Source organism: Rattus rattus, chromosome 7 (genome assembly GCF_011064425.1).
Source record: "Rattus rattus isolate New Zealand chromosome 7, Rrattus_CSIRO_v1, whole genome shotgun sequence".
NCBI lineage: Eukaryota > Metazoa > Chordata > Mammalia > Rodentia > Muridae > Rattus > Rattus rattus.
Window position 1 is genome coordinate 84681989 of NC_046160.1, and position 23349 is coordinate 84705337.

At 42.1% G+C, this 23349-nt stretch overlaps 1 protein-coding gene across 1 annotated transcript in view; it reads left to right on the forward strand.

Annotated features, from left to right (window-relative positions):
• Window positions 1-23349, forward strand: part of Arid4a (AT-rich interaction domain 4A) — a 69742-nt gene that overhangs the window by 10685 nt on the left and 35708 nt on the right. The window contains exons 6-11 of the mRNA XM_032907901.1: window positions 10641-10720; window positions 10802-10896; window positions 13368-13500; window positions 19089-19168; window positions 19941-20017; window positions 21021-21187. Of these exons, the coding sequence (XP_032763792.1) occupies window positions 10641-10720; window positions 10802-10896; window positions 13368-13500; window positions 19089-19168; window positions 19941-20017; window positions 21021-21187 (632 nt within the window). The remainder of the gene's footprint in view (window positions 1-10640; window positions 10721-10801; window positions 10897-13367; window positions 13501-19088; window positions 19169-19940; window positions 20018-21020; window positions 21188-23349) is intronic.

Genomic DNA, 23349 nt, shown 5'->3' on the forward strand with positions numbered 1-23349 from the left:
TACTGGTGGGGTATTCACATTTGCAAAAGTTGCCATGAGCATGAACAATGTCTTCTACAAATGTTTTGAGAAAACTAGATATTCCGTGAAGAATGGAACCAGACCTTTATCTCATAGACATAGGAGAACAACAGAAAAATTATCAGCTTTAAACTTAGATCTGCCTGCGGCGATTTCTCCGTCAGTCGTCAGGTCCCTGTGAGAGGCTGAAGTGGTACTGGCTGAACCTAGACTTGTTACTGGACTGGAAAGCTGAAGCCAGCCCCTCAGTAGACAGTCTCAAGGGGAAACCGCAGCCAACGCAAGCAAGCCTTAAGTCACAGTTCTCAACCTGTGGGTCGTGACCCCCACGGACCCCAGGAAAACAGATATTTACATTACAACCCATAACAATAGCAAAATGAGTTATGAAGTAGCAACAAAAATCATTTTATGGTTGGAGGTCATCATAACATGAGGAACTGGATTAAAGGGTCACAGTATTAGGCTTGAGAACCACTGCTCTAAATGATGACATTTTGATTAATGACTGAAAGCACTTTTTTTTTTTTTTTTCCTTTTTTTTGGGGCTGGGGACCGGCCCAGGGCCTTGAGCTTGCTAGGCAAGTGCTTTACCCCTGGGCTAAATCCCCAACCCCTGAAAGCACTTTTTAAATCATTTTTAATTTCTATGTGAGTGTTTATGAATTTATATACATCATGTGCATGTAGGTGTCCATAACAACAGGAAAGAATATTAGATCCCCTGGAAATGAGAGTTATAGATGATTGCGAGCCACTCCGTGGATATTGGGAATTGAACCCCTGGGTCCTCTACAAGAATAGCTAGTGCTCTTACCTGCTGGCCATCACTCCAGCTCCCGGTCTGTGACTTGTTTATTGTTCATCTGATATCCCAGCCCTTCAGAGTCACTCTTCTCTACCTGACTCAGCTAAAGTAACTTTAGTTCTGTCTGCTTCCTTCACAGTGAGTAGCCTGTACAGTTACCGTTTAAATACTGTGTTTATGGTTATTTTACCTGCATGTCTGTGTACCACATGTGCTTGAGGTGAGGAGGTCAGGAAAGGGTGTCAGTTCCCCTGGGATTGGAGCTCATGTGGGTACTGGGACTCAAGCCCAGGTCCTTTGGCAGAGTAGCCAGAGCTCTTAGACACTCAGCCATCTCCACCCTCCCATTTTATACTTTGTCCTGTGTTAGTTGTTGTTCCTGCTCTGTGCTTCGGTGTTTAGATACTTCATAATTATGTCATTGAGACCTACCTTTTCAAGACAGTAGTATACTTGGCATATAACCTAAGGGCAGTGACACATGTGGTGTCACCTAGGCGTGTGCTGAGCAGTACCATCTAGGACTGTGGTGATCTCACAGTGACCAAATCACCTAACCATGCCTCTCTCCAGACAGACTCCCATTGCTGCTGCTTGCTGTGTGACTGCGTTTTGATCATTAAGGAAGTTAAACCATTATGAGGTATCATCATTCTCATACTTGTCAGATTAGCTGTTATCATAAACATAAGATGTCTGGATAAAAATGTGGGGCAAAGGGAACCTTTGTTTGCTCTCTGTAAGAATATAAATTAGGAGAACCAGTATGGCAAACAGTGTGGAGGCTCCTCATAAGACTAAAATGTGAACTGTTTTTCCAGACTGGGTCTATCTATGGTAACCCAGGCAGGCTCAAACTCACAGTCCTGCTGCCTCAGCCTTCTGAGTGCTTGGGATTATAGGCACGCGCTACCATCGACATTCGATCACAGAATAGACAGACAGTCTCCACATCCCGCAATGGATGTACCATTGGTACTTCTGGATTTATGTCTGCAGAACTATGAGAGCAGTGCCTCAGAGAACTTTGTGCATTTCTGTGTTCACTGTGACTTTGTTTGTCTGAATGGTGATATGGAACTCACCTAAGCCTCCATCAGGGTGACTAGATAGAGTGTGGCCTGTCGCCATGGAGCACAGCTCAGTCTCAGTGAAGCCGGAAATCCTTCTACTTGAAGCTGTATAGATGGACCTGGCAGTGTTGCGCTAAAAGAAACAAACTCCACACAGAAAATCAAACACTGTACCATGTCATTTGTACTTAGAGTCTGCAGAGCTCCAGCTCACAGAGGGTGGGGTGAAAGGACACAGGGAAGGCAGGGCTGAGGGCTTAGAGAGATTTCAGTCAGGAGGAGTAAGTCGAATGGGATGTGGTGAGGTGCCGTGTCCTGGCACGTAAGGCAAGAGTACAGTGAAAGGGTTTTGGCCAGTTAATAACTGCCCGGAGATAGACTTTAAATGTTCTCACCACACACATATACACACACATACCCACATACACAAGAAAGGTAATACATGTGCTAACTTGTTCACAGGTATTGCAAACATCATGTAATATACCATAAACTTTTATATTTTGATTTGTCAGCTAACTAAATAAAAGTAAGTTATTTGTTTATTTGTTTGAGTCAGGTAGCTGTAGTTGTCCTGGAACTTACTCTGTAGACCAGGCTAGCCTTGAACTCAGAGATCTGCTTGCTTCTGCCTCCCATGTGCTGGGATTAAAGGCAAGCACTGACACCACCAACTGCCAAAGTAATGTTTAAAGGGTGATTGGTTATATGTAAAATATGCATATTTAAAGTTTACTTCATTATGTGAAATATTTTGTTCCTCATAACTGCTGTGTACATATATACCGATAATTTTATTTTTCTGAATTTTCACTTCATCTTCCCTGCAGCCAGCCTGGGCACAGTAGCCGAATGTGCAGTGGCTGCCACCGAGGGTGCTGCACATACATTTTATACTCATTTCCCTCCTCCTAACTGTGTCTTTAACCCTTTTAAATAATCGGAGGTCACGAACCGTCTGCTTCCATATTTATTTGTAAGAAGAAGACTGATTTCTGCCATGCAGAAGCAGTTTTGTAGGCTAGGATGTGGTTGAGGTTTAGGAACAGTCAAGTAAACTATCTTTGGGGAGTTGGCTTACTTTAGGCACTGATCACCCCATGGCGTCAGTCAGTTTTAGGGTAACAGGCAGACAGGTCTTCTATACTTAGTAGCATATTATATTATATCCCCTGGATTGCCTGGCCCCTTGAATTCTAGAGGATTGGGTTAGGGTGTATACATTTGTTTGCATTATTTTGTCTCCTTAGAATAATTAATGTTGCCATGAGTTGCTTTGCTGTTTTTCTGTAAACAGGCTTTTGTGTTTGTTTCCATACAATATCAGATTGAATCATTTTGGGCCGTGCTGAAATGTTTAATGAGCTATCAATACAAACATCTATACATCTTGCGATGTTTTTGACCACGTGATTAAATCTTTGTACTCTGACTAGATATACTGTAAGTCTGAGAAGGTCCTGACAGAGACCAGCAAACTCCATTTGTTGTTTTGAGACATTCTTCCTTTATAGCCTGAGCTGGCCTGGAAGCCAGGGCAGTCTCCTGCCTCAGCTTCCCAGGTGCTGGGATTACCCCACACCTGGCTTTCACGTCACTCTGATGGCTCGAGCTGTTTTTCATAGCGGAGATGTCAGGATTAGTTCTGACATTATGTTGTGCTCTCTGTGGCTGTCAGGAAAATTGTAACATATACTAACAAGTGTATAAAGGGCTTCACAAGTGTAGAAAGTACTCAAGTATATACACTTGTAAAGTGTGAATTAAAATCTTTTTTATGACAGGGTCTCATTAATGTAGGCCTGACTGGCTTAGAACTTACTGTGTAGAGCAAACTGGTCTCATACTCACGCAGCTCAGCCTGCCTCTGCCTCATGAATTAGATCCTTGACCTGATTCTCTCTGTTCACTAGAAGATTGCTATGTAAGATGACGAGGCAGCTGTTCGCACCACAGTTCCTCTTAAGAAATCCTTTTTGGGGCTGGACAGATGCCTCAGTGTTAAAAGCACTGACTGCTCCTCCCAAAAATAGGAGTTTGAGTCCCAGCACCCATGTGGTGGCTTCCATGGGACCAAGCATAACCGTGGTGTGCAGTCATACATGCACACAAAACACCAAACACGTAAAAATAAATGTTTTTTTAAATTAACAATGAGAAATCCCTTTGTTTTTATAACAGTATTTTCAACCCTTCATAATGGATGTTAAAACAAAATGAGTTTTTCTCATCAAAAGTACAACTTTATTTTAAAGCGATTATCCATCAAGAATCAAGGGCAATGTTACTGAAATGTCTTCATCAGAACATGGGTTTCCACTGACCATGTCCATACCTGGTGCTCACAGTAGTCAGAAGGTGGTGAGTCTCCTGGACCCGGAGCTACAGATGGTTGGGAGCCACGATGTGGCTTCGGGGAACTGAACCTGGATCCTCTGTAAGAGCAGCTCTCCCTGGCTCCCATATTAGTATTAGACTTTTACTTTTTCTCCTCATACTACCATTCAAATGTCCATTGTCATTAGTGGCCTTAAGGAAAACTTTGTGCCTGTGTGTGTTTTGAGACAGGGCTTCACTGTCAACTTTGGTTGTCCTGAAATGTCTTAAGTAGACCAAGCTGGCTTTAACTTCATGGAAATCTGTTTGCCTCTGCCTCCTGAGTGCTGGGATTAGAGGTTTGCATCATCATGACTGGCTTGATTTTATTCTTTGAAGTATCTTGTATAGGGCCACAAATACATGAAGAATTATATTAAGTTTGGTTTGTGAGGTCAGGAATTTGAATTTTTCAAAGAATAGCCGTTTGTTTGTTGTGCTTGATAGTGCTGTGTACATCACCATCACTCATACCCCCTCACACAACACACACTGGGGATGGAACTCCTCAGGGACTTGTACCGCTATAGAAGCAGTACCACTGAGCTCAATATTATACTTCGGTGTGGACAGTGGTGCACAGAATCGGTGTCGGAATCCTATGGATGTCACAGGGATTTGTTAGCATCCCTCCCTCATCTCTACCCTCCCTTCGTCTCCCAGCATTCAGCCTTGGATGGCTTGGAACTCATGATTTCCCTGCCTCAGCCTCCTGAGCACTGGGGTCACAGCCCTTGGCCACCAAGCTGTTTGCAGACATTGTTTATCCATTCATTTCTGTGTCACGGACAGGACCCAGCATGGCTGCTTTCCTCTGAACATATGGCAGGAGCTTCTTTTCTTTTTCTTTTTTTAAAAGATTTATTTATTATACATGACTACACTGTAGCTGTCTTCAGTCACACCGGAAGAGGGCATCGGATCCCATTACAGATGGCTGAGAACCACCATGTGGTTGCTGGGAATTGAACTCAGGACCTCTGGAAGAGCAGTCAGTGCTCTTAGCCGCTGAGCCATCTCTCCAGCCCCACTTCTTCTTTTCTTAACTTGTCCCCTGCATGTAAAATATATTCACTAGAAAATACATTTCATCTCCGAGGAAGAACTGGCAGAAGTAGGCAAATATCGAACCTATAGATTGCTTTTTGCAAAAACTTTTTTTTTTAAAAAAAAAAGATTGATTTATTTTATGTATGTGAGTACACTGTTGCTGTCTTCAGACACACCAGAAGAAGGCATCAGATCCCATTACAGATGGTTGTGAGCCACCATGTGGTTGCTGGGAACTAAACTTGGGGCCTTTGGAAGAACAGCCAGTAATCTTAACCACTGAGCCATCTCTCCAGCCCTTGCAGAAACTTCTTGAGTCTTATTTGTTAAGTGTAAGTGTGTGATTTGAAGGCAAGGCAAAATAGTTGCTAGCAGCACCCATTAAAAAATAATGTCAGAGGCCCATGCTTTTAAATCTAGCTCGCAGGAAGCAGAGGCAGGTGTATCGTTATGAGGTTGAGGCGTCTCCCCCCAAAACACCCCCCTCCGGTCTACATAGCATGTTCCAGGACAGCCAGGGCTACAGTAAATACACTGTCTCAAAAATCCAAAAGAAGATTAAAAAAGAGTTGGGGTTTTCTTTTCTTTCTTATTTATGTATTTTATGTTTTTTATGTATGTATGTATGTATGTATTTATTTTTGATTTTTTTTTCAATACAAGGTTTTTCTATGTAGTCTTGTCTGTCCTGGAACTCGCTATATAGACTGGGCTGGCCGTAACTCAGATCTACCTGTCTGTGCCACCCAAGTACAAGGATCAAAGGCATGCTCCATCACACCTGGATAGAAGTCAGGATTCCAATTCTAAGACGTTATACCAATTTATTCTGTCTAGTATGAAAACCAGGACTCTGATTTGAAAGGGTGGTTTGGGGTCTAGGGTGTGTGTGTGTATGTATGTATTTGATATGAGAATTTCACTGTGTAGCCCAGGCTGCCTTGAATCTCCTGGTGATCCTTTTGTCTCAGCATCCTGAGTGTTAGAGGACCAGGATCACAGGTTGAGACCACACACCTCACACCTTGTGTACTCCTTAGGAAAAGGGTTAGGTGGACTAGTTACGTGACTTAGTAATACCCCACTGTGGAGTCTGGGCATCTCTGTTAGGTTGTCAAACTTACTCAACAAGTGCCTTTTACCACTTCAGCCATTGTAATGACCCGTGCTTTTTAATTTGTTTTGATGTTTTATTCATTTTTATTTTATATTTAATATTTATTTATTCAGATTTAAGTTTATTTACTTTGAGACATGTTGTTCAGTCTCCTGCCTTAGCCTCCCCTTTGCTAGGATGATGGTAACCTTTGTAAGTTATATGTCCTTTCCTAGAAATATGGTTGCTTGTAACATGCATGAATACTTTGGAATGAATATGCATTTACTATCTGAAGCAAGGATTTTATCTTTGTATTTTATTTTTGTATAATTCTGGACAACTAAATGTCAAGTGATAGGTACTTAGAACCAATACATTTTGAAAATTTCAACATTTAAAATCATCAAATACTGTAGTTAGGGTTTTGAATATTAGGGATAAATTATTAAATTCCTTACTTGGATTTTTTTGAAATGTATGCATAGTTACTGATTGTTTTTAATGGCATGATACATACACTTCCAAGAAGTTTCTAGGTGTTTCTGATGTTATTTTAGATGTGGTTGTTGATTAAGAGTCTTGCTGTGTAGCCTAGACCAGCCTGGAATTGTGCTTTACTTGCCCAGCCCCAGCCAGTGGATGCTCACGGCCCAGGCAGTTTCACCACATCTCAGCAGCTGAGCAGGTAAAGGTGCTTGCTGCCGAGCCTGACAGCCTGAATTTGGTTTTGGGAACCCACCTGTGAAAGGAGAGAACTAATTCACTCACATCATCATCTCCTGACCCCCCACATGCACGCCATGGCGAGGGCACGCGTCCATGCGCACACACTCACACTCTCATGTGCATACACACTCACACTCTCACACACTGAATAAATAAATAGCAAAATGTTTAAAATCTTTTTGTTAATTCTTTTTTTTTTTGCTTTTCCTTTTTAATTACTTGTGTCCTTTTCTAATAAAAGAAAAAACCCGTGCGCACACACTTATACTATCACACACTGAATAAATAAATAACAAAATGTTTAAAATATTTTTGATATTTCTTTCTTTCTTTCTTTCTTTTTTTTTGCTTTTCCTTTTTAATTACTTGTGTCCTTTCCTAAAGAAAAAACTTGCATTATGGAAATATTAGAATTGGGTAGCCATTGCTTCCAGTGTAAGAAGTCATTGGGCAAATCAGTGGAAATAACATAATCTATCATCATTATCAGAAATCACACACAGAATAAGAGCAGGGAGGGTGGCTGTAAGTTTGAGGCTAGCCTAGTCTACATTGTGAGTTGTAGGACAACCAGGGCGAAGTAGAGAGACCCTATCTCAAGAAACCTGAAACAGGAAATAATCAGACATTTGGGAAAACTGTAGTTACTTAATCAATAACCATGCAGAAGAGTACATAACACTTTGGTTTTTAGAGACCTGATTTTATTGAGTCAAGGATCATGGCGATTTTGTATTTGTGCTTTGACTAAGTCACTGTCTAGATTATTCTGCAGTGCAGACACTGAAAACAAGTGGGGATACTTAAGCAGTTGACTTCAGGGGCAGCCGTTTAACCTACGCTTGTTTGACATCTTAAAATGACAACTGTGACTTATTCATTTTAGAGGGGTTTGAGCATAGTAAGAAATAATGAGTTGTTAAGCTCTGTCTTAGTTTGGGTTTCGTTGCTGTCAAGAGACACCGTGACCGAGGCAACTCTTAAAACTGCAAGCATTTAATTGGGGCTGTCTTACAGTGGGATTTAGTCCAGTTATCATCATGGTGGGAAGCATGGCAGTGTGCAGGTAGACATGGTGCTGGAGGAGCTGAGAGTTCAAGTCTTGTCTGAAGGCAGCCAGGAGGCAGGATGTAGCTTGAGCATATAAAATCCTAAAGCCCCGCCTCCACAGTGACTCTTAATCTATCAAGGCCACACCCACTCCAACAAGACCACACCTCCTAATAGTGCCCCTCTGTGGGGGCCATCCCTGGCCCCATAGGCTAATAGCCATAAAATAATGCAAAATGCATTTAGCCCAACTTCAAAAGTCCACATAGTCTATCACAATCTCAACAGTGTTTAAGTCCAAAGTTCAAAGTCTCCTCTGAGATTCATGTAATCTCTTAACTATAATCCCCTATAATCCCCAAATCAAAAAGCAGACCACATACTTCCAACATATCGTAACACAGGGTATGTATTACCATTCTAAAACACAGGGGAGGGAGCACAGTAAGGAAAGGTGAGACCGAAGCAAGACTGAAAGCCATCTGGGGAAACCCCAAACTCTGCAGCTGAGTATCTGATGTCCCAGCACTGGAGATCTCCAACTCTTCATCTTTGTTGACTGCAACACACTTCTTTCACTTAGGTTGGTTGCACTCCCTGTTAGCAGCTTTCCTTGACAGATACCCCATGGCTCTCCCATCTCCAACCTTTTGGGGTCTCCAAGGCAATCTAGGCTTCACCTTCACAGGTTGTGGAATTCGCCTTCTGCTGCTGCTGCTGCTGCTGCTGCTGCTGCTGCTGCTGCTGCTGCTGCTGTTCTTGGTGGTCATTCTGTGGTACTGGCATGTCCAAAATGATCAGGTCTTCTGCTACAACAGGGCTGTCCTTTCACCAATAGACTCTCTTCATTGCGACAAACCTCAAGTTATTTGCATGACCCCTTCAATCCTGGGCATTCAACTGTCAATGAGACTGAACCTTTACCAGTGACCCTTCCTGCCCTCTCACAGCGCCAAGTCTCAGCTGTTCTCCATGACTCCTTCATACCTTCAAAACCAGTACCACCTGGGTGACTCTTACACATTACCAAGTTGCGCCGCTAGCCAAAGGTACAACCTTGGCTGCCTCACACAATGGTCTCTCTGAGCCTCCATTCAGGGACATCCCTGAAATTCATGGCCTCAGTGCCTTTCCTTAGTCTCAGGGAAAGTCCATCCTTGATCTAAAGCTAGAACAAAGTGGTCGAAGCTGGCAGATTCTGCTGTTTGCTGGGGCTGGAACATGGTCCCCCTTGTTCAGTAACATCTTCACTAGCTTTTGTTTGCCATGGTTTCTTTGAGCCTAAGCCTGGCTGTTCTGGACCTTGCTGTGTAGACAGGGCTGTCTTTGACCTCAGAGACCTGCATGCCTGTTTCCTGAGTGCTGGGAACCGCCACACCTGGACCTAAGCTTTTAATTCCTTTTCACAAGATAGAAGCTTTTCTGGGGGGGATCTTGCCCTGAGGTTACCACTCTCCTAATTCCATTTGATATCTTTAAGGTGTTTATCTCCTTTAACACAGGATTTAGCTCCATTCTCCTTCATGGTGCCCCTTTAACCCTTGAACCATACATTTTATATTCTTTCTCAGCTTTCTACCTTCAGCCAAAATGCTCTTCACGAGTGAACCACAGGACAGAATCTGCTAGGCTGTTTTGAGACGTCCTTTGCCAAAGCAATTAATCTAAATCTCACCTTAGCCTCAGGCAGACTATCTGAGCAAGAGGAAAAAGCAGCCACATTTTTCACCAAAATATCACAAAAACAATCTTTAGGCAACATACTAAGATTCTTCTCCTCTGAAAATCTTTGAGCCAGCACCCAAGTTCAAATCACCCTAAGCACCGTTGTCTCTCATTTCCTACTGGGCTTCCATTAAGCCCGACTTAAAACATTCCGCTGCTTTCCTAATCCAAGGTTCCACAATCCACATTCCTCCTAACTAAAGCGTGGCCAGGCCTATCACAATAATATTTCATTCCCAGTTCCAACTTCCGTCTTGTTAGGGTTTACTGCTGTGAAGAGACACCGTGACCAAGGCAGCTCTTATAAAGGAAAACATTTAATTGGGACTGACTTAACAATTTCAGAGGATTAATCCATTTTCATCATGGTGGGAAGCATAGTAGCGTGCAGGGGGACAGGATGCTGGAGGAGCCGAGAGTTCTATGCCTTGATTTGAAGGTAGCCAGGAGGAGGCTGGATATGTTTCACACTGGGTGGAGCTTGAGCTGTAAAACCCTAAAGCCCTGCCTCACACAGTGACACTTTGTCTAACAAGGCCACACCCACTCCAACAAAACCAAACCTAATAGTGCTACTCCTTGTGGGCTTTCAAACACGTGAGGCAATGTATCCATTCAAACCACCACAAGCTCTGGACTAGCAGTAATAACATTGTTCACATTGTTTTTTAATGATGTGCGTAGATTCTCAGACATCTCTTGCTTCTTGCAGTGTTTGATGACGGTGATGAGAGAACTCTGAGGCGGACCTCACTTTGCCTGAAAGGGGAGAGACATTTTGCCGAGAGCGAGGTAGGCTGGCTGGGACTGATATGAACTGCAGCAAATGATAGGGAAGTGAAGTGTGAATTGAGTTCATTGTCTCTTCTGCAGACGCTCGATCAGCTTCCTTTAACAAACCCGGAGCATTTTGGAACGCCAGTCATTGCAAAGAAGACAAACAGAGGGAGGAGGTCCTCACTGCCCATGTGAGTTCTCATATGTGGTTAATACATGGATGGTGTTAGAGCCTTTCACAGTTGACTTTCCTAGAATGACTGTCCTGCTGGGTAACATTCCCAGAGCGCAAGGTGCACATTCTTCCCTCAGCAGACTTTGTTCTTAATTACTCCATACAGACCTCGTGAAAATTCCACTTCCAAAATACTATTTCAATTTGCCTTGACAGAATCTTTAGTTGGTAAGATTTTCCTTTATTAAATAATTACTGGTAGTTTTTTATTTTTATCTTTTTATTTAAAAACAATTTTTTTTTGGTTTGTTTTAGTTTTGTTTTTTGTTGTTGTTGTTGTTGTTGTTGTTGTTGTTGTTGTTTTGAGATAGGGTTTCTCTCTATAGCCCTAGTAGAACTGACTCTGTAGACCAGGGTAGCCTTGAGCGCAGAGGTTTGCCTGCCTCTGCCTCCTGAATGCTGGGATTAAAGGTGTGTGCCACCACTGCCTGGTTTACAAATAATTTTAAAAATAATAATACAAACGGTTTCCATGTATCTTTTGTCTAGATTAACAGTGTTAATCTTTCTGGCCTATTTGCCTTGTCTTTCCATCTTTTTGTATAGACAATTATTTTTCAGCTTTATAATTTTACTGAGCCGTGTGGAAGGAAACAGCATCACAGCTCTTGGCACTTATGTAAAACACTACTATTATAATCAGAACATTCAGTTTCACATGTAACCCACAGGCAAACCCCTGACCGTTTGGCCTCGTGGTCCATAGTCCTGGGCCAGCCTGGTCTACCTGGTTCACACTGTACGTTGTGGCATCTTGTTACTTGAGCCTGCCAGCTTTCAGAGTCCAGCTGTCGTCCTAGCTGCCTCCAAACCAAGGTCATGGGCTTGTGCTGCACTCCCTGATGTGGTTCGTGAATTCCCTTTAATCTATAAACACTTGTTAGCTTTGGTGATACGGACAGAGTACAGGCAGATGCAGATTTTTTTCAGGGGTTTTTCATTTTTATAGATTTAAGGTTATACAATTAAATGGTAAGTGGTGTATGTTCTTCTTAGTATGAGCACACCACTAGGTACACAGCATCTGTTTGCCCCATAATTGCTGACAGTGCTTTGGTGAGTGCTTAGTTCCTGAGCATAGACTTTCCCTGACAGAGAAACAGTGTGTGTGGAGCCTTCTGCATCTGGATAAACCACTCTTTCTCAAACGTTGTCCTCCTTTTTGAATTACTCGCTGTGGCTCCTTTCGTATGTCAGGACTGTTAGAGCAAAACGATGGCTTTGTAACTTTTCACTCCACCTTTATTTTTTACTTAAATTTGGTTGTCATAGCTATAATAAAATCTTCCTGGGCTAGTAAGATGATTTACAGGGAACAGCCCTGTTACCAAGCCTGACTATTTAAGTTTGATTCCTTATATGATGGAAGAAGAGCACCAAGTCATGCAAGCTGTCCTTTGACCTATATGTATGTACTTTGGCACATGTACATGCTCTCTCTCTCTCTCTCTCTCTCTCTCTCTCTCTCTCTCTCACTCACTCACTAGTTTATAACTGAGGACAGTGGGATTGATAATGTCTTGCCAGTTTGGATTAGTGTTTATGTGTTCCTGTGTATAGCAAGTGCTTAGCATATTTATCTAATAAGTCATTAATGGTATTGTATTCATAACATAGTATTGTAGTCTTTAATACTTACAACTTTTAGTAAGTTGAGTAAGCTGATAGTTCAGTGCAGGGCACTCTACCAAGCAATCAGAGGCGAGAGCAGTAAGGACAAGGCAATGTCATCAGTGCAGAAAGTAAAGAAAGACATGGTGGTTTCTAGGTAACGGGTCTGTGAGAGGAGAAGGAAAACACGCAAGAAGAAAAGGGTCCAAGTGCCTCCAGATCATTTGATAGTTAGCAGCCCTGCATAGCACAGTGAATGGCAGATATCAGGGTACTCAGGATGCTTCAAGAGCATGTCAGATTACTCAGCTACTATTCATCAGGATTTTAAAAGAATACATATTCATTTTTGTTTAAAAAGGATAGACTTATAATTAATGCTTGTTGTGGACACTTAAAAGTAAATAGTTATCCCAGAGAAGATATCTGATTAAACCCACATATGCTTTTTCTGGGCTATTTTTATACCCTACTAGAAAATTAAACTTGCATCATTTTCCCACGGCATTAAAGAACAGAAAGGTGGTATGTTTTAAAAAGTGCACTTGGTGATACAGTTAGGCTTCTCTGTCCTGGCACAGGAACTGAAGCCCAGGTATTCACTGACCCAGTGAAGCAAACGCAAGTGTTACTTACTGAGGTGGTTCAATTACTTGTTTGAGGGAGGAGACTGTCCATCTCCTCAGCCCCAGTGAGAATGGAGCAGCAGCTCTGGGAGCCAGTAGAATGGGTAGAAGCCATGGCAAGCACCTCGATGTGCCCAGGTGTGGTACACTATGGATTGTTAGGATAATGGCCATGTTCTCTGACTCTTAGCACTGAAGAAGAAAAAGAAGAAGAAAGCAGTGGAGAGGAAGAGGAAGACAAGAGGCGTCTCAATGATGAGTTTCTAGGAAGAGTTGTAAGTGTGTCATCCACAGCAGAGAGCACCGAATGCTATCCTGCTTTGGTAAGTTTCATTGCAAAATTAGTCAGCTCTGCTATTTGTTGAGAATGGAGTTTCTTTTGAAGGTTTATTTATTTATTATCTATATGAGTACACTGCAGCTGTCCTCAGACACACCAGAAGAGGGCATCAGATCCCATTACAGATAGTTGTGAGCCACCATGTGGTTGCTGGAAATTGAACTCAGGACCTCTGGAAGAGCAGTTGGTGCTCTTAACCACTGAGCCATCTCTCCAACCTTGAAAATGGATTTTTAAATATTTATTTAAAATATTTTTGAAGTATTATAAATTTAGTGACGATTTTATGGTAGTTTAAAAATCAAGGCAGGTCGCTCACACTGGCCATTGTGTTTGGTTCTCCGTTCTGTTATCATTTGTTGACATCTTTCAGGTTTTCCCCTCGGATGTGCTTTTCCCTCTGCCCTGTCACCATCTTACGCCTTCAGTTCTTGGAGGTCCATTCTTCAGTCCTTCTTATTGTTGTTCTGTTGTCTCTCTGTGGTCCAGGCTGGCCAGGAACTAACTTACTGTGTAGTCCAGGCTGCCTCAGATTCATAACACGCTCCTGCTTCAGTCTCTTCAGTTGTCGGATCAAGGTGTGAGCCGCCACATCGGGTCCCTTAGTTCTTTCTTTATTACATCCAGACTAATTATCTAGAACTAAGTTTTTAGGAGGATCATTTAATCCTGATTGATTATCTCACAGTAATCCCCACAATATAGTCTGATGTGGTGCTGCAGGGCTGAAGTTTCAGCCTCTCAGAGTCCAAAACAGGAAGTGTGCTTCCGCCCAGGAGGTGGAGACTAATTTGGTCTCAGAAACAAAACAAGACACTCCTGAGGGCGCGCACTGGTAAGAGCACTTGCCCTGCAAGCTGGAGAACTTGACACAGGGCTTGAGTGCTCAGTGCCTATGGAAAGAACCAGGCATGGCCTGGGAGTGAGCACAGAGACTTGCAGATTCGAAAGCATCTGTCCAGCCAGCCTAGCCGAAGAGGCAAGTTTGAGTTAAGTGAGAGACCCTGTCTCAGGGCAGTGCAGGGTCTGGAGAATGGCAGAAGACATTGTCTGCTCCCCATGTGCATGAGCGTGTGCATCCACATGCTCACATGCATCCGTGTGTTCACAAGCGTCCACATGAGCACATGCATCCGTGTGTTCACAAGTTCACGTCCACATGAGCACATGCATCCGTGTGTTCACAAGTGTCCACATGCTCACATGCATCCACATGTTGACAAGCATCCACATGAGCACATGCATCCGTGTGTTCAAGCATCCACATGAGCACATGCATCCGTGTGTTCACAAGTGTCCACATGAACACATGCATCCGTGTGTTCACAAGCGTCCACATGCTCACATACATCCATATGTTGACAAGCATCCACATGAGCACATGCATCTGTGTTCACAAGCATCCACATGAGCACATGCATCCGTGTGTTCACAAGCATCCACATGAACACATGCATCCATCCGTGTGTTCACAAGCATCCACATGAGCACATGCATCCGTGTGTTCACAAGCGTCCACATGCTCACATACATCCATATGTTGACAAGCATCCACATGAGCACATGCATCTGTGTTCACAAGCATCCACATGAGCACATGCATCCATCCGTGTGTTCACAAGCATCCACATGAGCACATGCATCCACATGTTCATGTGCACCTACTCGTTCGTGTGCAAGCACCACACACATATTCCACACACAAAACCTTAATCTTTCAGTTAATTAAATCTAGTTTTACTGAGTCTGCTTAATCAATTAATTTCACATTCTTTTAATGAATATCTAACACTTCTTCACCATAAACTCCCAACTTTATTTTTTTAAAGATTTTTTTTTTTTTTTTTTTTTGAGTGCTCTGTCTGCAGGAATGTCTGTGTGCCAGAAGACGGTTATCAGATCCCATTACAGATGGTTGTGAGCCACCATGTGGTTGCTGGGGATTGAACTCAGGACCTCTGGAAGAGCAGTCAGTGCTCTTAACCGCTGAGCCATCTCTCCAGCCCCAACCTTCTTATTTTTGAGACAGGGTTTCACATATTTCAGGCTGGCCTCATATTTGCCAAACAGCTTAGGATGGCCTTGAACTTCTGGCCCTCCTGCCTTCCCCTCACGACCCTCGGAATAGAGGTGTGTGTGTCTGCACCCGGAGGCCCGGGCATGCTAGCCAGGCACTCTTCCCTGTGCTACTTTCCTTACTGCGCCCTAAGTTAACGGCTTCAGTCTGTGTGCCTTGCCCCACCCTGAGTTAATGAGTATTACCTGAGGACAACAGGGAACTTGGTTTGCCTCGGCTCTGCCTTCTTTAGAAGACAGGCAGGTGTTGGACTTCTCATTGTGACTTTCAAGAACATGCGCTCTACATATAAAACAGGCTACATTGGAAGTTATAGACTCAATTTTTAAACCCAATGTAGTAATGCACACCTTTAATCCCAGCACTCAGGAGGCAGAGACAGATTTCTGAGTTTGAGGCCAGCCTGGTCTACAGAGCAAGTTCCAGGATAGCCAGGCAAGGCTACACAGAGAATCCCTGTCTCAAACCTGCTCCTCCCCCAGAAAAAAAGTTGTAGTAATTTTTTAGCGCTGGCCCATAAACTAAAATAAGGAAGTAATAGAAGGAAAGGATGCACTTAGATGTGTAGCGCTTTAGAAATGGCAGTCTTTGTATACACAGGAAGAGTGAGAATGGATGAGCACTAGAGGATCTTCTATGAGAGGAAGAAGACCGCTTCGGACTGTTTATCTCATAGAGAATCCTCTTGACTGACGGGGAGGAGAAGAGGGGAAGAATAGGATGCAACTGCCAATGTCACTGACCCCTGAAGCAGAAGGGCCTTCACAGGGTCACCTGCGAATTAGGAGCTAATTCTGCAGATAGTCCTGGAGAAGATGGCGTTTGTGCTGCGTGTTGGGAATGCTTGTAAGACCGTTTGTTTACAGAAATCAATATGGACGCCATCAGAGTGGCTGCCAGGTGATGTGACAAGGCTTAGGTTTATATTTATTTACATCTCAAGACCTTGCTGCCACCTCTTCTGGCCAGCTGGAGCCAACTCTCCCGCCTTTGGTACTGTCCTGTGCCCGGTGGACCACTGCATCATCCTCCTGTCGTGTTCTTTCTCTTATGTCTTAGATTCGCCCCTCTGGCCCATCGTTGACTCGAGGTTGAGCACAACTACTCTACTAATTACTAGCACCTGTACTCACAAGACCTGCATTTCTTTCTGATGTCAAACTGTGGCCACGACTCTGACCTAACACTTGAGGAGAGTAGCGGAAGTTCAGAGTCATCCTTGGTTGCATACCAAGCTCTGGGCATGCTGGGCTGCATGAGCCCTGCCCAAGATCAAACAGTAATCAATAATATTTAAAAACCCAGTCCAGTGCAGTGTTGCACAACTTTATCTTCGGAAGCAGAGGCCAGCAGATCTCTCATTCAGGCCAGCCTGGTCTAAACAGAGAGCCCTTATCTCAAAACAACAGCACAACTAAACAAAAAAACAAAGACAATAAAACCCCAAAATCCACTAAAAAAAATTTTTTTTTGAAAATCTGACTCTGTAGTGTTACACATGATAGTTAATATATTGTTATTTAAGGATTAATGTAACTTAATTACAAAAAAGTAAGAGTTGGGAGCCCACCTGTGTCTCTGAGATAGAACTTTTGCCTACAATGTCCAAGACGCAGGTTTGTTACGTATTAACTTTAGGAGTGTTCTACCCAGCTTGAGGTTTTTAAATACAAGGCACTGCTACACTACCAAAAAGGTTTTTAAATACAAGGCACTGCTACACTACCAAAAAACTACTCACTAATGACACTGTTAAGGAATTATTTTACTTCAAAGGCTAAATTAAAACTTTGTTATGACAAATTGACAATTGTCCATGCCCTTATGAAGATCTTATGAAGTTTCTAACAGTGAGATTTTAAAGTCGATGCACACTAAGGTGTATGTTTTAAATGAAGGGCCGGATGCCGCTTCAGTGATGTAAGAGCACATGCTCGGGGCTGGGGATTTAGCTCAGTGGTAGAGCACTTGCCTAGGAAGCGCAAGGCCCTGGGTTCGATCTCCAGCTCCGAAAAAAAAAAAAAAAAAAAAAAGAGCACATGCTCCTGCAGAGAGGACCAGAGGACAGAGCACCCGTGCTCAGAGGGTCCCAGCACCCACAGGGCTGACACCTCTGTTCTCTCTGTGAGTGCATGTGCGTGCGCACACAATGGAAAGATAATAAAAAGCCAGATCCCTGGCCTGCCCCTTTAAGCCCAGCACTAGGAGGCAGAGGCAGGCAGAGGGCTGTGGTTTTGAGGCTAGCCTAGTCTACATAGTAATTTCCAGGCTAGCTAATGATACATAGTGAGACCCTGTTTCAAAAGAAAGAAACAATTAAACGAGCTGTGATGTGCCAGAGGGAAGAGGGTAGGGAGTTCAGTCATCCTTGGCTGTATAGTAAATTTGAAGCCAGCTTGGGCTATAGGAGTCCATATCTGAAATAAATAAAAAAAGAAAAAGAACAGACCATACATCCATAAATGTTACTGTTTCGGATACAAAATAAAGTCTTGGGCCAGAAGATAGTTGCCTATGTAAAGATGCTTGTGCCAAGCACAAGCCTGTGGCCTGAGTTTGATCCCCAGGACTCACATGAGGACAGAGACAGTGGTAACATATGACCTTTATAAATGCTGTGATACATGTATGCCCCTCCGCACAAATTAATAAATGTCATAAAATGTCTTACTTAGGGTCGAATAAACTCTAAATTTTAAAACGATAGTATTTTTTAACTTATATTTTATTATTAATTTTTATTACCTAATGAGTATGTTAAACATCTAGAAAGCCAATATGCTAAGAAATGAAATTTTTATAACTTATTAGTAATGAGAGCTATTAGCAATTGAGATATTTCTTATAAAATATAATCCATTTGAAACATTAGCAGACCCAGAATTCTTTTTCATTCCTTCACTTTATTTCTTTGTGTGTGGGGTGTTTTGCCTACATATATGTCTGTGTACCAACAGGGTGGCTGGCCCTCATGAAGGCCAGAGGAGGGTGTCAGATTCCCTGGAACTGAAGTTGTGGACAATTGCGAGCCATCATGTGGTTGCCAGGAACAGAACCTGGGTCACCTGCATCTCCTCAGCTGCTGAGCTCTCTCTGCAGTCCCTCTGCCCCCAAGTTATTTTTAAAATTATATTCTTGGGCCTGGTGAGATGCTCAGTAGGTCAAGGTGGCGGCCACTAATGCTGACAACATGAAGTGGAACCCTAGGAGACCCGCATGGTGACTGGAGAGAACCAAGTCTTAAAAGTTGTACTTTGACCTCTACATGAGCAGCACAGCAAACTTGAACTCTCCCTGCCCCATACACAAGTAAATGAATAGACATAATAAAAACAATGAAAACGTTTTTGTTGAGGGGTGTGACTGAGTAGTTGAGTCCTTTTGTAACAGATGAAAGGCTTGATTACATAGAGCTTCGGGGGAAAGTAATAAATAAAAAAAAATGTTCATTTTCTGAGCAAGGGGAGTCAATAAATTCTGAATTTGTATTCCAGGTTGTGTCTCCCAGCTGCAATGATGACGTCACAGTGAAAAAGGATCAGTGTTTAGTTCGATCATTTATTGATTCTAAATTGTGAGTAATGAAACACCCAGTAATGATTCACAGGGATGGGACACAGTGATTGGCCGCCCACCATAAAGGGACTCACTGAAGATGAAACTGAGAGGCTATTACTTCACTGTGTCTATGTAGGGTAAATTTTATGTAAAAATAACAAATGACAGCAGTATGAAAGACATTTATTTGTAATTAAAGTATGCATAGTTTTTTAATTGAAATTTTCTTATTTTTACCATGTGCTATTTCATATTATGAATTATGAAGCTTCTTAATAGACTTTATTAGTAAAGTATTTTCACTTTTTATTTTAAAAATGACTTTTAGAAACTTCCCCTTAATTTTATATTTTTATTAAAACAGTAAAATTAATCATTAATAATAAGAATAAGATATTCTCTATGAAAAATATACCATAATGTATAATAATTAAATATTTTAGCCAATTAGCAAAAATTAGGAAATATTAAACAAAATAGGTGTTATCTATAAGTATTGGAATGACTGTTGATTGAAACTATTGTCTATAGGAACATCATATATTTGGAAACATTGTGAATTTGAGGCTCTCAAGTAAGAGTACTTGAGTACATGAAACTTAAAAGATACAACTTTGCCTCTAAGGCTTTACTAAGGATCAGGATTTTTATGGCCTTTGAGTATTAAAACACTGTTTGACAAAATAATTTTCATTTTTTGGGATCTTAAGTCTGGGTTAACGTGGACTGCTTAAATGATGTTTTTCACTTAATGAATAGTTAGTTCTCTGTTTTGTTCTTTTTCATAGTTACTCTGTAGCAAGAAAGGACATTAAGGAACTAGACCTCCTCAGTCTTCCAGAATCTGAGCTCTGCACCAAGCCAGGTAATAGAACCCAGAGTCAGTGTATTCTTTAACAATGGGACTGTCTTTGGAAAATAACAAATACTGACTATTGTGTGTTACCATGTTAAATGTTTGAAATCCTATATCCAGCCTGTGCTTGGCAGGCTGCATGTGGCCCAGTACACAATCAGTAACTTAACAGAATGAGTGTTTTTGATTTTCCTAGCCTTGGTGCTCTGTCCTTGGTTTCTGAGTATCAACCTCACAGATAGATAATACGTTAGACACACCCGAACGACACTCTTACTTAGTAGTATTTTTTTTTTTATGTCTCCATAAAATGTTTGGTTTCTAAATTTTACAAATTTAACTTTGCATGTTTGATCTTTTTGAGGGGTGCAGAAGGGTTGTCTCTCTTCATAGCCCAGGTTGTTCTGGACCTCACTGTGTGGCCTTGAACTCACAGAGATCTACCTGCCTTTGCCTACCAACTGCTGGGATTAAAGTCATGCACTACCAGGCCTGGGCTGACAATTCCTATTTCTAGTAGAGGGACTGGAGAGATGGCTCGGTGGTTAGAGCACTTACTACTCTTGCAGAGGTCCAAGGCTTGGTTCCCAGCACCCACATGGCGGCTCACAACCATCTGTAATCAGTTCTAGGGGATTTAATGATGCTGGTGGACTCTAATATACACATAAATACAGGTAGAATGCTCAGACATAAAATAAAATAAACCTTTTTTTTTTCTGAAGGGTTGTTTCTAATCTTTGCCAGGCTTGGTGTCACTTAGGAGGTGGTGGCATTAAGGTCACAAGTTCCAGGCTAGATTGGGTTACATAGGGACACAGTGACTCTATCTCATGACAATAAACAAGCATAAACTCCTACAGAATATGTAGTAAAACCTACGTGACTCATGAGACACTCTGATTTCCTGTATCATTTTGTGAATGATGGCTGGACTCGGGCTGAGCCTCCAGACTCTGAATGGCGTGCACTCAGTGCTGTAGCAACCGCTCAAGTCCACGCTTCCTTTCAGGGCTGCGAAGGGCAAGTGTCTTCCTAAAAGCTCGAATTGTTCCTGATAATTGGAAAATGGACATCAGTGAAATCCTTGAGTCTTCCAGCAGTGATGACGAAGAGTGCCCAGCCGAGGAGCATGAAGAGGAGAAGGAAAAAGAGGCCAAAAAGGAGGAAGAAGAGCTGGTAGGTTCCGCTCTGCTGTTTGTTCGTTCGTTTTCTAGTGAAAATAAAGCCTCTGTATTTTCACTCTCGGTTGTTTGTTTTTGTCTGAAACATTCCTTAGCTTAATTGGGTTGAGGACTTGTGGCTGTGTGGCTTGTAGTGTAGATATAGATCAGGACCAGTTTTCAGCGTGAAGTTACTAAAAAGTACTTTTCAGGGTTAATCAACAACCCTGATTTGGGCGAGGGAGGGATCAGATATTTTCACATGTTTATCAGCGGTCAGTGTGCTGATGTAATTGTTAGCAGCCTGCTTTCAGGGTGCTCCGAGACTCAGAAGTTAGCCATGCTCAGCTGACACAGCCAAACTGTGGAGTGGGGGGATTTGAACCCAGGTCTTGGTTCTCCTAACTTAGAAACCTTTTAGGGGGGTAAATATCCTAATTATACCCCAAGAAAAGCACACTTGGCAGCTTGACAAGTCTTAGGAAAAAATGTAGATTGTGTTTTTATTCTTTGCACTGTTGCCATGTTGTGCACAATATGATCATAGATTATAGAAATCATCCGTGGGGTTACCATGGTTGCTCGCATGCTGTCTGTCTGTATTCACTGGTGTCTCGTAAAATGGGATGGATTTTCTAGTGTAATTTTAGTTGTTGAGAGGCAAAACAAAGAACATGAGTTGATTCAAAGCGAACACCTATCTGAGCATGAAAATTTCTGCCTTGAAAATGTGAGAAGCTTTTGTTTGTTTTACATGCACACGTGTGAGCTTTTGGAAGACCGCGGCTAGAATTGTGTGGGGGGAAGAATATATGCTGGTTCCTTCCTTTGACTTCCCCTGCAGCATTTGGCTTTTTACAATCTGAAATCAGAATGGCGGTTCATACTTACAGGCTGCCTACAGAGTTGCCATAGTAACATGCTGTTGGTTTTAAGTGAGCATGCTCAGAAAGACAGGAAGGTTTAGCAGAGGCTTGGCAGGTTGCCAGTGGAGGTTTGCCAGCTGCTTTGAAATGGGCTGTCTTTCTCTTCCTTTCATGTAATGTCTGATTTTTATGTGGAAGAGAATGTACGTAGTGCTGTATAGCCCTGCGGATGCTGTGACCTCAGAAGGGACAGCAGATATTTGCCAATCAGACTGACATGTCCAGACCCTGCACTAGTAGAAGGGGAATCTAACCGTTTTGCATTTGAAAGGAAATGCAGCACCTAGGTAAGACTTTTCCTTTAATATTTAGTTATTGTTTTGGTTGATTAAAAATGGGATGAAGTAAATTTTTAGGTGTTGATTATATGGGTGATAGGGTAGAGCTCATAAGCAAACGTAATTGTTTCTTGTAAAAGACAGTAGGAATCTATTTTTAGAAGATTAGAGGGTAAAGGGAATTTTTTCTCCAACATAAGGTAGCTTTTGGAATGACTGTGATGAGACAATTTTGCAAAGATCGGGATTTAAAATTCGAATATTAGATGTGATGTCTGAATTTCATCTGTATTTAGTTTTAGGTTGTGTGTTTCCGGGTAAATAGGCCACATTTTCAGGGTGTGAACTGCTAGCAATCTGTGGTTTAGCTTTTGGAATTTTTATTGAACATTAATTAGGATCTTATATTGCCAACTGCTGAAAAGAGGTTAATCTCTTTATTTTTGCTAATACTTTTAATTGGTGTCCCTTCCAGAGTGCATTTTCCCTGTCCCTCAAAAAATACCCTGAAATTTTAAACAAAGGCTAAAAAGAGCTCTGGAAGAAGTTGCAGAGGTGCCTCTGAGACAGTGAATTGTGCTCATCTCCCACTGATTAATTCTGAAATATTGTAAGGTTTCATCCAAGTTGCTAGTGATAAATGCTAGGAAAAGTGCACAGAGCAGAGGCTAAAATTTGCAGGGAATAGCAAAGAAAAATCAAAGGATAAGGACACTTAGAAAAATCACGTCGTCTTACAATGTGTTAATTATGAACTTGCTAAAATTTAGTGAACATGGTTGCTTTATTCCTACCTAAAAAATAGCAGCAAAAATCACACACTGTAGGCATGCCTTATACAGTTTGTTCTAAATTATTTTTCAGATGCTCATTTTCACACTGTATAGGCGATTGACACATGCTTGTTGTAAAGTAGTTCTCTGGCCACCTTAGTGGGCTTTCTTTAGTGGGATTTTGTTTCAGAGGAAAAAAAT